This window comes from Cupressus sempervirens, chromosome 4 (assembly GCF_028749045.1).
Source record: "Cupressus sempervirens isolate cs-2001-9-10 chromosome 4, ASM2874904v1, whole genome shotgun sequence".
In the NCBI taxonomy this organism is placed as follows: Eukaryota; Viridiplantae; Streptophyta; class Pinopsida; order Cupressales; family Cupressaceae; genus Cupressus; species Cupressus sempervirens.
The window spans coordinates 919,907,317-919,923,296 of record NC_143121.1 but is presented as its reverse complement, the minus strand read 5'-3'; the positions used below and the strand labels follow the sequence as shown (position 1 = coordinate 919,923,296).

The window sequence follows — 15,980 nt, the reverse complement described above, 5'->3', positions numbered from 1 at the left end:
ATCATTGCTCTGAAAAATCTTCTCTCTGCCCCCAATGAAACACAGGTGAAGAATAAGAACAGGAAGAAAAAGAACAAGAAGAAAAAGATCTCCTCTGGTGCCCCTCCAGTCAAGACAACTTCTAATGTGGACTCTACTCCAAAAAAAGGGTCTCGTGCAGCCGGGAAGAACACCTCGGCTGCCTCTGGACAGTTGCAATCAAAGGGAAACTCTGCCCCCCGCCATTCGGCGAAGAATGTGCAATCTGCCGCACATTCAAATCCATCCAACGGCAAAAATCGTGGGCAGAATTCCTACAAGAATCAAACTCAGGGCCATCAAAGAGGAAGAAACAGACAGCAGAACAGACAGGTACACAACTCCCGCATCCGCGGTTCCGGCCCCGCTTAAATCACTGGGGACCTGCCATTGATCGGGACTTCATGGCTCGATCATTTTTTTCTAGAAAGACTGCCTCGGAGGTTGAGAATCGGATATCTAACATTGCCATTCATAACCTCTCTTCTCGGCGTCTCTCTGCTGATGAACGAAGATTGTTAGGACTTGGAATTAAATTTATTCCTCGTCCTCCTCCAATGTCTGTTCTTGATCTTCATAAAGAATTCAGAGCTTTTGCCAGACTTCTTCGTCTTCGTGCTTTCTTTGGTCCGGAAGCACCTCATGTCTCCTGTTCTCCTCTTGTTTCTGGAGTTTTTCCTCATCCTTTCCGCCAGAAGAATCCCTTTTGGAATCCGGATGAACAAAACTACCAACTTGAAGAGATCATCCATAAAGCTGAAGACATTTTTCGGTCTCGCATTGCTTCCTGTGCTGGCTCGTTTGTTCGGCGTCCTCTTCTTCCTGCTAGACTCCTCAAGAGTCTCAATGATTTGAAGAATGACTCTTCCATTGTCATCAAACCAGCAGATAAGAATCTCGGCCTTGTTGTCCTCAATTCTTCTTGGTACAAATATGAAGGTCTTCGCCAACTTTCGGACCCCCTGGTTTATCTTCGTGTTGATTGTGTTCCTTGGAAGCTGATTTGGAGCAGACTCTCTTTTATCATTGATAAGTTTCTGTTCTTCCTCAAACCTGTTCGTTGCTTCCTTTTGAAGAATCCTTGTTCTTCAGCTAAAGCCTGTGCTTTTTATCTCCTGCCTAAGCTTCATAAGCCTATTCTGGTGGGTAGACCGATTTGCAGCTATACAGGTTATATGTTGGAACCAGCCTCGAAGCTTCTTCATGTTCTTTTGTTTCCGATTCTCCTACAACAGCAGCCTCATCTTCCTGATTCTCTCAGTCTTCTTCGTGAACTTGATCGCAAGGCTTTTCCTTCTTCTTGCATCTTGTTTACCTTTGATGTGGAGTCTCTTTATCCGAGCATCCCTACCACTGAGGGCCTCTATGCTCTTCGGGAGATGGTTGTTGAGTATTTCCATACTCATAATCTTAATCTGAGGTTGATTGATCTGATCTTGGAGCTTGCTGAACTTGTTCTCCGTGAACACTATGTTGAGTTCGATGGTGTTTTTTATAAACAACTCCGGGGTACTGCTATGGGCAGCAATTTCACAGTTGTCTACGCCTGTCTTTTCCTTTGCCATTTGGAAAAGCGTCTCTTCTCTCAGTTTGATTGCTCCTGTCTTATGTTCTACAAAAGGTTCATTGATGATGCTGTTGGTATTTGGACTGGTGATGAGTCCTCTTTGTCAACATTCTTTTCTCAGTATCAGAGCTTCTACCCTGAGATCAGAATTACACCTTCAGCTTCTTTTTCTTCTGTGGACATTCTTGACATTACCCTCTTCAAGGGAGATCGCTTCCATGCTTGCGGTATTCTTGATACCAAATGCTTCCAGAAGCCCCTCAATGCCTTTCAATACATTCCGTATTACTCCTGGCATCCTCCTCACCAAAAGAAATCCTTCATCTTAAGTGAGCTCAAGAGGTATCTCCTCAGGGAATCAGATCCATTTGGTTTTATGAGACTTCGAAAACAGTTTTACTCCAGACTTCGTGCTCGTGGTTATCCAAAGAAGTTTCTTCTCTCCTGCTTCAAATTGGTCTCTCGGCTTGATAAGTCAGTGCTTCTCTCACGCCTACATAATAGTGCCTCTCAGAGAACTGGGGCCCCCCTCGTTCTTAAGCTTGATTTCAGTTCTTCTGCTAAAGCTTTAAACTTGGGGGCCACCCTAAACCCTAAACCCTAAACCCTAAACCCTAAACCCTAAACCCTAAACAATAAAACCCTAAACCCTAAACCCTAAACCCTAAACCCTAAACCCTAAACCCTAAACCCTATACTTTATCGGCTTTGCCAAGAAGTCCCCGCACTGCGACATCTTCCGTTTCCGAGAGTCTGTTGGCGTAACCCAAGAAAGTTGGGTTCCTTTCTTCTTCGCAGCAGGTTTTTCTCAAGATCACAGCACTCTTCGATCCACTAGGGCCATTGTTTCCCCCGCCTTTTTATAACATACTAACTTTATAACATACTAACTTTATAACATACTAACTTTATAACATACTAACTTTATAACATACTAATTTTATAACATACTAACTTTATAACATACTAACTTTATAACATACTAACTTTATAACATACTAACTTTATAACATACTAACTTTATAACATACTAACTTTATAACATACTAACTTTATAACATACTAACTTTATAACATACTAACTTTATAACATACTAATTTTATAACATACTAACTTTATAACATACTAACTTTATAACATACTAACTTTATAACATACTAACTTTATAATCTGGCGGGGGTCCCACTTTTTGGGTCGGCCTATTCAAGGGTCACACCTCTTGGATTTCCTCGGAAGATTGATATTTATCGGCTTTGCCAAGAAGTCCCCGCACTGCGACATCTTCCGTTTTCGAGAGTCTGTTGGCGTAACCCAAGAAAGTTGGGTTCCTTTCTTCTTCGCAGCAGGTTTTTCTCAAGATCACAGCACTCTTCGATCCACTAGGGCCATTTTTTCCCCCGCCTTTTTATAACATACTAACTTTATAACATACTAACTTTATAACATACTAACTTTATAACATACTAATTTTATAACATACTAATTTTATAACATACTAACTTTATAACATACTAACTTTATAACATACTAATTTTATAACATACTAACTTTATAACATACTAACTTTATAACATACTAACTTTATAACATACTAACTTTATAACATACTAACTTTATAACATACTAACTTTATAACATACTAATTTTATAACATACTAACTTTATAACATACTAACTTTATAACATACTAACTTTATAACATACTAACTTTATAACATACTAACTTTATAACATACTAACTTTATAATCTGGCGGGGGTCCCACTTTTTGGGTCGGCCTATTCAAGGGTCACACCTCTTGGATTTCCTCGGAAGATTGATATTTATATCCGTCTTCCTCCCATTCTCTTCCACACATTTCTCTCTTCTCTTGTATCCGTTTAATCCAACTGATGAGGGCTGATAGCCCGAAACATGTTTTGGATTCTGGAGATTGTATATGAGATTTTTTATTGTGGAATTTAATTGTGGATTTTATTTCTTTCTGGATTACTCCTTTCTATCAGTTTTTAATTCTTTCGGAGCTGCAAGTGATCTATTAAATTTTTTAACACTCTAAAGTTTTGGATTTCTTCACGATGTCCTCCGGAGAATTAATTGTTCATGGCTCTTTGCCATCCGCTCAAGGCCAATCTCCATCTGCTCATGATGCTGCTCACGCCCAGGGTGGAATTCCATTGAACCAGGATAGAAAGAAACGAAGAGCTGACAGCGGCGCCATTATCTCAGCTCAGGAAAAATCTTTTTTGGCCGAGTTTGCTGCTGAATCATCTCGACAACAAGACTCTTTCGTGCGGAAATTGAATCAATTTATGGTAAAATTCTGTGAGAATACCAATATTTTTTCTTCAAAATTTGAAGATTTCTTATCGGATTCCCACAAAGCACAGGAAGAAGTTTGTTTGCAGGCTGATAGGGCTGTCCAATCCTCCAGAATGCATGCGGACTCTTCCGCCTCCGTCTTGACCGATATTTCTTCCGTTCTTGAATGCTCATTTGATGCCGTTTTAAAACGGCTTGCGGTTTTGGAAGACAGGGTGGCGCAGAGTTGTCAACCCCACCCTGCCCGCGCGGATTCTGACCAAGGCTTTGCTGTTCCAGCTAACGCTGATGCTGCTGCTGCAGCCCAACCGGACAGCGTTGCTCCCCGCGCCAACTCCAGCCTAGGCCCGCACGGTGTTGACAGCGCTGCTCCTCGCGCCAACTCCAGCCAGGGCCCACACGGTTATGGAGTCTTTGCCGCCCATGGAGCCTTTGCCGCCCACGAGACCCCCCCTGCCTCTCCTTTGATCGCAGAGATGGCTGCGGCCCCTCCGCATGATGATGCTCAACCCTCTTCTCACAGCAGAAGAAAATACCCGGACCAAATTCATCTCCTTGTCAACAAAGCGTTTGCAGAATTTAAACGGGTCTCTATGGCTGCTGAAAGATCCAAGGACTATCTTGGAAAACTCAACAATTTCAAATCTATTGGCTCTCTTCCAAAAAGCTTGATGATTAAACCACCGAAGCTCTCCATTAACGATGATGAAAGCAATGCTCTCCTCTCTTCTAAATTGGAAACTATTCAGGCTGATGCCAACAAGCTTTTTCTCGATGCCTACATAGATGCTGTTTCTAAAGCATCCATCAATCATAATGCTCAGATTTCCAGCGTTGTTGAGAATTTTGACTCCTCTCTCAAGGGCACTTGCGTCGCTCTCCAGCACCTTCCTCTTTTAGGGACTTTCTCTGTCTCTGCTGATGAATGGTATGCTGAAGCTTTGCAAGAATTTCAGACTCTGTGCAATAAATTCACTATCGATCGAGCCATCAAAAAAGCTGCCAAGGAACAGGCTGAAGCTTCTAGGCAAGATTCTCGAGATACAGCTATGTCTGATGCCGAACAGCTACCGCCCGATCCCACTATTGCACAAATTATTAATGATAAGATTAATCAGAAATATGGTCATCTTTCTAAAGAAATCATTGCTCTGAAAAATCTTCTCTCTGCCCCCAATGAAACACAGGTGAAGAATAAGAACAGGAAGAAAAAGAACAAGAAGAAAAAGATCTCCTCTGGTGCCCCTCCAGTCAAGACAACTTCTAATGTGGACTCTACTCCAAAAAACGGGTCTCGTGCAGCCGGGAAGAACACCTCGGCTGCCTCTGGACAGTTGCAATCAAAGGGAAACTCTGCCCCCCGCCAGTCGGCGAAGAATGTGCAATCTGTCGCACATTCAAATCCATCCAACGGCAAAAATCGTGGGCAGAATTCCTACAAGAATCAAACTCAGGGCCATCAAAGAGGAAGAAACAGACAGCAGAACAGACAGGTACACAACTCCCGCATCCGCGGTTCTGGCCCCGCTTAAATCACTGGGGACCTGCCATTGATCGGGACTTCATGGCTCGATCATTTTTTTCTAGAAAGACTGCCTCGGAGGTTGAGAATCGGATATCTAACATTGCCATTCATAACCTCTCTTCTCGGCGTCTCTCTGCTGATGAACGAAGATTGTTAGGACTTGGAATTAAATTTATTCCTCGTCCTCCTCCAATGTCTGTTCTTGATCTTCATAAAGAATTCAGAGCTTTTGCCAGACTTCTTCGTCTTCGTGCTTTCTTTGGTCCGGAAGCACCTCATGTCTCCTGTTCTCCTCTTGTTTCTGGAGTTTTTCCTCATCCTTTCCGCCAGAAGAATCCCTTTTGGAATCCGGATGAACAAAACTACCAACTTGAAGAGATCATCCATAAAGCTGAAGACATTTTTCGGTCTCGCATTGCTTCCTGTGCTGGCTCGTTTGTTCGGCGTCCTCTTCTTCCTGCTAGACTCCTCAAGAGTCTCAATGATTTGAAGAATGACTCTTCCATTGTCATCAAACCAGCAGATAAGAATCTCGGCCTTGTTGTCCTCAATTCTTCTTGGTACAAATATGAAGGTCTTCGCCAACTTTCGGACCCCCTGGTTTATCTTCGTGTTGATTGTGTTCCTTGGAAGCTGATTTGGAGCAGACTCTCTTTTATCATTGATAAGTTTCTGTTCTTCCTCAAACCTGTTCGTTGCTTCCTTTTGAAGAATCCTTGTTCTTCAGCTAAAGCCTGTGCTTTTTATCTCCTGCCTAAGCTTCATAAGCCTATTCTGGTGGGTAGACCGATTTGCAGCTATACAGGTTATATGTTGGAACCAGCCTCGAAGCTTCTTCATGTTCTTTTGTTTCCGATTCTCCTACAACAGCAGCCTCATCTTCCTGATTCTCTCAGTCTTCTTCGTGAACTTGATCGCAAGGCTTTTCCTTCTTCTTGCATCTTGTTTACCTTTGATGTGGAGTCTCTTTATCCGAGCATCCCTACCACTGAGGGCCTCTATGCTCTTCGGGAGATGGTTGTTGAGTATTTCCATACTCATAATCTTAATCTGAGGTTGATTGATCTGATCTTGGAGCTTGCTGAACTTGTTCTCCGTGAACACTATGTTGAGTTCGATGGTGTTTTTTATAAACAACTCCGGGGTACTGCTATGGGCAGCAATTTCACAGTTGTCTACGCCTGTCTTTTCCTTTGCCATTTGGAAAAGCGTCTCTTCTCTCAGTTTGATTGCTCCTGTCTTATGTTCTACAAAAGGTTCATTGATGATGCTGTTGGTATTTGGACTGGTGATGAGTCCTCTTTGTCAACATTCTTTTCTCAGTATCAGAGCTTCTACCCTGAGATCAGAATTACACCTTCAGTTTCTTTTTCTTCTGTGGACATTCTTGACATTACCCTCTTCAAGGGAGATCGCTTCCATGCTTGCGGTATTCTTGATACCAAATGCTTCCAGAAGCCCCTCAATGCCTTTCAATACATTCCGTATTACTCCTGGCATCCTCCTCACCAAAAGAAATCCTTCATCTTAAGTGAGCTCAAGAGGTATCTCCTCAGGGAATCAGATCCATTTGGTTTTATGAGACTTCGAAAACAGTTTTACTCCAGACTTCGTGCTCGTGGTTATCCAAAGAAGTTTCTTCTCTCCTGCTTCAAATTGGTCTCTCGGCTTGATAAGTCAGTGCTTCTCTCACGCCTACATAATAGTGCCTCTCAGAGAACTGGGGCCCCCCTCGTTCTTAAGCTTGATTTCAGTTCTTCTGCTAAAGCTTTAAACTTGGGGGCCACCCTAAACCCTATACTTTATCGGCTTTGCCAAGAAGTCCCCGCACTGCGACATCTTCCATTTCCGAGAGTCTGTTGGCGTAACCCAAGAAAGTTGGGTTCCTTTCTTCTTCGCAGCAGGTTTTTCTCAAGATCACAGCACTCTTCAATCCACTAGGGCCATTGTTTCCCCCGCCTTTTTATAACATACTAACTTTATAATCTGGCGGGGGTCCCACTTTTTGGGTCGGCCTATTCAAGGGTCACACCTCTTGGATTTCCTCGGAAGATTGATATTTATATCCGTCTTCCTCCCATTCTCTTCCACACATTTCTCTCTTCTCTTGTATCCGTTTAATCCAACTGATGAGGGCTGATAGCCCGAAACATGTTTTGGATTCTGGAGATTGTATATGAGATTTTTTATTGTGGAATTTAATTGTGGATTTTATTTCTTTCTGGATTACTCCTTTCTATCAGTTTTTAATTCTTTCGGAGCTGCAAGTGATCTATTAAATTTTTTAACACTCTAAAATTTTTTAGCGCTCGGTGTTTCCTCTCCCGGCCCCCACGGGCGGTTTTGGTGGTTTCCGCTTCCTTTCGGTGGTTTCCGGTTTCCTGGTTTTGGTCCCGATTTTGCTGCCTTGGTGGTTTCCATGCTCGTGGTTGCTCTTGGTCGCCTTCACTATGGTTTGGATTTGTGCCTCCTACTTCGTGGAAGATGGGTCCCCTCGTACCTAGCTACTATGTAGCGAACACGAGGGCTTCCCTAAACCCTATTCATTCATGGCTTTTTGCCAAAAAGTACCCGCACGACTATTTTTGGTCTTTTCTCCTCTCCATAGTGATGTTTTAATTAATTGATTGATTGATTAATTAATCTTTTTAATTAATTGGTTAATTGATTAATTTTTTAAGCATGACTGTTGGTTTTCTTGGAAGTTGAGAAGTCCCCTCACTTCTATTTAAACCGTTTTATTGTATCTTTTATTGTAAGTCCACTGATGATGGGGTGAAATTCCCCAGAAACATGTCTGGACATCTTTTCAATAATTTCAATAAAATTTGTTCTTGCTTATTTCTGGATCTTTCTGATGCTGCAAGTGATACTTTTGTTAAATTTTAAATCCTAAAGTTCCTTCTTCACGCTGCCGTCAGATTTTTCCAGTTTTCCTGAGGCTTTGCTATCGGTGCTTAATGGCTTCTCCAGTTCACTTTTCTGTCCTGGTGCTTCGCTGTTGATGGCTTTTTTTGCTTCGGGTCTTGGCGGATGGTTCGTGGTTGGTTCCACCCTTGCTGTCCCCCTTTGCGATCTTCGCTGGTGCCGGATTTTTGTGGGTCGATCCTCTTTCCTTCGCCTTCCTTTGGTTTCGGCGAAGGCCCGGGCTGCCGTTTTTTATGCCCTTTAGGGCTTTGCGGCCGCTCTGCTGCTTTTTTGCAGCTTTTTGGCACTTTGTGCCCCTTGGCACTGGGTGCATTTTGCACCCCGTGCCGCCTTGGATCCCTACTGGCAATGCCGTGGCCTCCTTCGTCGCGGGTTTGCGTTTTCGGTTGGGGGTTCTTCTGCTCCATGCTGCAGTTCTGGGCTTTGTTGCCCCTTCGGACGCCGCCTCTCTGCTGTCGCAGGATGCCGCCTCCTTGGATCCCCCTTGGCGATCCTCTTCTCTGCAACTGGTTCGTGTTTGGCCCCTGCCCTCTTCGTCGACTTCCGCGTTTTTGGCGCTCGGTGTTTCCTCTCCCGGCCCCCACGGGCGGTTTTGGTGGTTTCCGCTTCCTTTCGGTGGTTTCCGGTTTCCTGGTTTTGGTCCCGATTTTGTTGCCTTGGTGGTTTCCATGCTCGTGGTTGCTCTTGGTCGCCTTCACTATGGTTTGGATTTGTGCCTCCTACTTCGTGGAAGATGGGTCCCCTCGTACCTAGCTACTATGTAGCGAACACGAGGGCTTCCCTAAACCCTATTCATTCATGGCTTTTTGCCAAAAAGTACCCGCACGACTATTTTTGGTCTTTTCTCCTCTCCATAGTGATGTTTTAATTAATTGATTGATTGATTAATTAATCTTTTTAATTAATTGGTTAATTGATTAATTTTTTAAGCATGACTGTTGGTTTTCTTGGAAGTTGAGAAGTCCCCTCACTTCTATTTAAACCGTTTTATTGTATCTTTTATTGTAAGTCCACTGATGATGGGGTGAAATTCCCCAGAAACATGTCTGGACATCTTTTCAATAATTTCAATAAAATTTGTTCTTGCTTATTTCTGGATCTTTCTGATGCTGCAAGTGATACTTTTGTTAAATGTTAAATGTTAAATTTTAAACCCTAAACCCTAAACCCTAAACCCTAAACCCTAAACATTCATGGCTTTTTGCCAAAAAGTACCCGCACGACTATTTTTGGTCTTTTCTCCTCTCCATAAGTGATGTTTTAATTAATTGATTGATTGATTAATTAATCTTTTTAATTAATTGATTAATTGATTAATTTTATAAGCATGACTGTTGGTTTTCTTGGAAGTTGAGAAGTCCCCTCACTTCTATTTAAACCGTTTTATTGTATCTTTTATTGTAAGTCCACTGATGATGGGGTGAAATTCCCCAGAAACATGTCCTGGACATCTTTTCAATAATTTCAATAAAATTTGTTCTTGCTTATTTCTGGATCTTTCTGATGCTGCAAGTGATACTTTTGTTAAATTTTAAATCCTAAAGTTCCTTCTTCACGCTGCCGTCAGATTTTTCCAGTTTTCCTGAGGCTTTGCTATCGGTGTTTAATGGCTTCTCCAGTTCACTTTTCTGTCCTGGTGCTTCGCTGTTGATGGCTTTTTTTGCTTCGGGTCTTGGCGGATGGTTCGTGGTTGGTTCCACCCTTGCTGTCCCCCTTTGCGATCTTCGCTGGTGTCGGATTTTTGTGGGTCGATCCTCTTTCCTTCGCCTTCCTCTGGTTTCGGCGAAGGCCCGGGCTGCCGTTTTTTATGCCCTTTAGGGCTTTGCGGCCGCTCTGCTGCTTTTTTGCAGCTTTTTGGCACTTTGTGCCCCTTGGCACTGGATGCATTTTGCACCCCGTGCCGCCTTGGATCCCTACTGGCGATGCCGTGGCCTCCTTTGTCGCGGGTTTGCGTTTTCGGCCGGGGGTTCTTCTGCTCCATGCTGCAGTTTTGGGCTTTGTTGCCCCTTTGGGCGCCGCCTCTCTGCTGTCGCAGGATGCCGCCTCCTTGGATCCCCCTTGGCGATCCTCTTCTCTGCAACTGGTTCGTGTTTGGCCCCTGCCCTCTTCGTCGACCTCCGCGTTTTTGGCGCTCGGTGTTTCCTCTCCCGGCCCCCACGGGCGTTTTTGGTGGTTTCCGCTTCCTTTCGGTGGTTTCCGGTTTCCCGGTTTTGGTCCCGATTTTGCTGCCTTGGTGGTTTCCATGCTCGTGGTTGCTCTTGGTCGCCTTCACTATGGATTGGATTTGTGCCTCCTACTTCGTGGGAGTTGGGTCCCCTCGTACCTAGCTACTATGTAGCGAACACGAGGGCTTCCCTAAACCCTATACATTCATGGCTTTTTGCCAAAAAGTACCCGCACGACTATTTTTGGTCTTTTCTCCTCTCCATAAGTGATGTTTTAATTAATTGATTGATTGATTAATTAATCTTTTTAATTAATTGATTAATTGATTAATTTTATAAGCATGACTGTTGGTTTTCTTGGAAGTTGAGAAGTCCCCTCACTTCTATTTAAACCGTTTTATTGTATCTTTTATTGTAAGTCCACTGAGATGGGGTGAAATTCCCCAGAAACATGTCCTGGACATCTTTTCAATAATTTCAATAAAATTTGTTCTTGCTTATTTCTGGATCTTTCTGATGCTGCAAGTGATACTTTTGTTAAATGTTAAATGTTAAATGTTAAATGTTAAATGTTAAATGTTAAATGTTAAATGTTAAATGTTAAATTTTAAATGTTAAATGTTAAATGTTAAATGTTAAATGTTAAATGTTAAATGTTAAATGTTAAATGTTAAATGTTAAATGTTAAATGTTAAATGTTAAATTTTAAACCCTAAACCCTAAACCCTAAACCCTAAACCCTAAACCCTAATCCCTAAACCCTAAACCCTAAACCCTAAACCCTAAACCCTATTCATTCTGCTGGCTTCGGCCAGCCCTCGGCTCGCCTGGTGTCGTCTCGGCACCCGCGTGCCCCTGAAGACCTGCCGTGCTCTCCTTTGCGTGCTGTTCCTCTGCGGACGGGCTTTGGCCCTTTTTGGACGCCGCCTCCTGTGGATTGTGCTGCCTCCTCGGATGCCCTTTGGGATCCACCTCCGCCTTGTTCCAGTTTTGCGTTTTTCGGATGTGCATGGCCCCTCGGCCCCTGCGAACGGTTTCTTGGTGGCTTGCCGGTTTTCCTTGGCGGTTTTCCGGTGCTGCCTTCCTCGCCGGTTTTCCTTGGCGGTTTTCCGGTGCTACCTTGTTCGTGGGCTTCGTCAGCAACCTTCACTTTTGTGAATTTTGTGCCTCCTTTCGGAGTTGGGACCCCTCGTACCTAGGCTTTTTGCCGAACACGGGGGTTTTCCTAAACCCTAAACATTTTTAAGTTCCCGCACATTATTAAATGCCATTAATTTGGTATTTAATTTTTTATTCACTTAAGTGATTTGTATGACTGTTGGTTTTTCTTGGAAGTTGAAGCGGCTTTTGCTTCACTTCTATTTAAAACCCCGAATTGTTCATTTTATTGTAACAAGTCCACTGATGAGAGGGTGAAACTCCCTCGAAACATGTCTGGACAATTTTATCAATAAAATTCTTTTACTTTCATACTTTCTTCTGGATCCTCTTCTGTGCTGCCAGTGATAAATTCTTTTTAATAAACTTTTAAATCTTTTTTCTTCACGCGTGCCGCAGAATGATTCAGTCGTATCGGACAGCCCCTTCATTGAAGATTCTTTGATGGTTTATTGAAGATTTTTCCTGCTGTTCGAGATTCGTTGCTGTTTGCCGAGGTTTTTTGGCTGCCGTTTTGGTGTTCTCCATTCTGGTTTCACCTTTGCCGCAGCCCTGCGTCCTTCTCTGGGCGTTTTTTGGTCTTCTGCCTCTAATTTTGGAGGCTCTGGGCGTGCTCTTTTTTCTCGCCGGCGCTGGCTTTTTGGCCCGATCTGGGCGTTTCTTGCCGCCGCCGCCGTCATGGTTGGGCTCGAGCTCCTTCGAGCCTCTTCCCTCACGCCCTGCAGCGCCTTGTGCTGGCCCTTTGGGCCTCCCTCGGCGTCCTCTGCTGGCTTCGGCCAGACCTCGGCTCGCCTGGTGTCGTCTCGGCACCCGCGTGCCCCTGAAGACCTGCCGTGCTCTCCTCTGCGTGCTGTTCCTCTGCGGACGGGCTTTGGCCCTTTTTGGACGCCGCCTCCTGTGGATTGTGCTGCCTCCTCGGATGCCCTTTGGGATCCACCTCCGCCTTGTTCCAGTTTTGCGTTTTTCGGATGTGCATGGCCCCTCGGCCCCTGCGAACGGTTTCTTGGTGGCTTGCCGGTTTTCCTTGGCGGTTTTCCGGTGCTGCCTTCCTCGCCGGTTTTCCTTGGCGGTTTTCCGGTGCTACCTTGTTCGTGGGCTTCGTCAGCAACCTTCACTTTTGTGAATTTTGTGCCTCCTTTCGGAGTTGGGACCCCTCGTACCTAGGCTTTTTGCCGAACACGGGGGTTTTCCTAAACCCTAAACATTTTTAAGTTCCCGCACATTATTAAATGCCATTAATTTGGTATTTAATTTTTTATTCACTTAAGTGATTTGTATGACTGTTGGTTTTTCTTGGAAGTTGAAGCGGCTTTTGCTTCACTTCTATTTAAAACCCCGAATTGTTCATTTTATTGTAACAAGTCCACTGATGAGAGGGTGAAACTCCCTCGAAACATGTCTGGACAATTTTATCAATAAAATTCTTTTACTTTCATACTTTCTTCTGGATCCTCTTCTGTGCTGCCAGTGATAAATTCTTTTTAATAAATTTTTAATAAACTTTTTAATAAACTTTTTAATAAACTTTTTAATAAATTTTTAATAAACTTTTTAATAAACTTTTTAATAAACTTTTTAATAAATTTTTAATAAACTTTTTAATAAACTTTTTAATAAACTTTTTAATAAACTTTTTAATAAACTTTTTAATAAACTTTTTAATAAACTTTTTAATAAACTTTTTAATAAACTTTTTAATAAACTTTTTAATAAATTTTTAATAAACTTTTTAATAAATTTTTAATAAACTTTTTAATAAACTTTTTAATAAACTTTTTAATAAACTTTTTAATAAACTTTTTAATAAACTTTTTAATAAACTTTTTAATAAATTTTTAATAAACTTTTTAATAAACTTTTTAATAAACTTTTTAATAAACTTTTTAATAAACTTTTAATAAACTTTTTAATAAACTTTTTAATAAACTTTTTAATAAACTTTTTAATAAATTTTTAATAAACTTTTTAATAAATTTTTAATAAATTTTTAATAAACTTTTTAATAAACTTTTTAATAAATTTTTAATAAACTTTTTAATAAACTTTTAATAAATTTTTAATAAACTTTTAATAAATTTTTTAATAAATTTTTAATAAACTTTTTAATAAACTTTTAATAAATTTTTAATAAACTTTTTAATAAACTTTTTAATAAATTTTTAATAAACTTTTTAATAAATTTTTAATAAACTTTTTAATAAACTTTTAATAAACTTTTAATAAATTTTTAATAAACTTTTTAATAAACCCTAAACCCTAAACCCTAAACCCTAAACCCTAAACCCTAAACCCTAAAACCCTAAACCCTAAACCCTAAACCCTAAACCCTAAACCCTAAACCCTAAAACCCTAAACCCTAAACCCTAAACCCTAAACCCTAAACCCTAAACCCCAACCCTAAACCCTAAACCCCAACCCTAAACCCTAAACCCCAACCCTAAACCCTAAACCCTAAACCCTAAACCCTAAACCCTAAACCCTAAACCCTAAAACCCTAAAACCCTAAACCCTAAACCCTAAACCCTAAACCCTAAACCCTAAACCCTAAACCCTAAAACCTAAAACCCTAAACCCTAAACCCTAAACCCTAAACCCTCGAAACATGTCTGGACAATTTTATCAATAAAATTCATTTTACTTTCATACTTTCTTCTGGATCCTCTTCTGTGCTGCCAGTGATAAATTCTTTTTAATTAACTTTTTAATTAACTTTTTAATTAACTTTTTAATTAACTTTTTAATTAACTTTTTAATTAACTTTTTAATTAACTTTTTAATTAACTTTTTAATTAACTTTTTAATTAATTTTTAATTAACTTTTTAATTAACTTTTTAATTAACTTTTTAATTAACTTTTTAATTAACTTTTTAATTAACTTTTTAATTAACTTTTTAATTAACTTTTTAATTCACACCTCTTGGATTTCCTCGGAAGATTGATATTTATATCCGTCTTCCTCCCATTCTCTTCCACACATTTCTCTCTTCTCTTGTATCCGTTTAATCCAACTGATGAGGGCTGATAGCCCGAAACATGTTTTGGATTCTGGAGATTGTATATGAGATTTTTTATTGTGGAATTTAATTGTGGATTTTATTTCTTTCTGGATTACTCCTTTCTATCAGTTTTTAATTCTTTCGGAGCTGCAAGTGATCTATTAAATTTTTTAAAACCCTAAACCCTAAACCCTAAACCCTAAACCCTAAACCCTAAACCCTAAACAGTAAACCCTAAACCCTAAACCCTAAACCCTAAACCCTAAACCCTAAACCCTAAACCCTAAAACCCTAAACCCTAAACCCTAAACTTTTTAAAGTTCCCGCACATTATTAAATGCCATTATTTTGGTATTTAATTTTTTATTCACTTAAGTGATTTGTATGACTGTTGGTTTTTCTTGGAAGTTGAAGCGGTTATTGCTTCACTTCTATTTAAACCTCGAATTGTTCATTTTATTGTAACAAGTCCACTGATGAGAGGGTGAAACTCCCTCGAAACATGTCTGGACAATTTTATCAATAAAATTCATTTTACTTTCATACTTTCTTCTGGATCCTCTTCTGTGCTGCCAGTGATAAATTCTTTTTAATTAACTTTTAAATCTTTTTTCTTCACGCGTGCCGCAGAATGATTCAGTCGTATCGGACAGCCCCATTGAAGATTCTTTGATGGTTTATTGAAGATTTTTCGTGCTGTTCGAGTTGCGTTGCTGTTTGCCGAGGTTTTTTGGCTGCTGTTTTTGGTGTTCTCCATTCTGGTTTCACCTTTGCCGCAGCCCTGACGTCCTTCTCTGGGTGTCTTTTGGTCTTCTGCCTCTAATTTTTGGAGGCTCTTGGCGTGCTCTTTCTCGCCGGCGCTGGTTTTTTGGCCCGATCTGGGCGTTTCTTGCCGCCGCCGCCGTCATGGTTGGGCTCGAGCTCCTTCGAGCCTCTTCCCTCACGCCCTGCGGCGCCTTGTCTGCTGGCCCTTTGGGCCTCCCTCGGCGTCCTCTGCTGGCTTCGGCCAGCCCTCGGCCCGCCTGGTGTCGTCTCGGCACCCGCGTGCCCCTGAAGACTTGCCATGCTCTCCTCTGCGTGTTGCTGTTCTGCGGACGGGCTTCGGCCCTTTTCGGACGCCGCCTCCTGCGGGTTGTGCTGCCTCCTCGGATGCCCTTTGGGATCCGCCTCCGCCTGTTCCAGTTTCGCGTTTTTCGGATGTGCATGGCCCCTCGGCCCCTGCGAACGGTTTTGCTTGGTGGTTTGCCGGTTTTCCTTGGCGGTTTCCGGTGCTGCCTTGTTTGCCGGTTTTCCTTGGCGG

The 15,980-nt window shown here is 41.7% G+C and overlaps 1 protein-coding gene across 1 annotated transcript; it reads left to right on the top strand.

The window, feature by feature from the left end:
* The first annotated feature begins 422 nt into the window (after window positions 1-422).
* LOC149564405 (uncharacterized) lies at window positions 423-2,189 on the top strand. Its single transcript, XM_089828344.1, has one exon. It carries the CDS (start codon window positions 423-425, stop codon window positions 2,187-2,189), a length of 1,767 nt encoding a protein of 588 aa, XP_089684470.1.
* The last annotated feature ends 13,791 nt before the right edge of the window (window positions 2,190-15,980 follow it).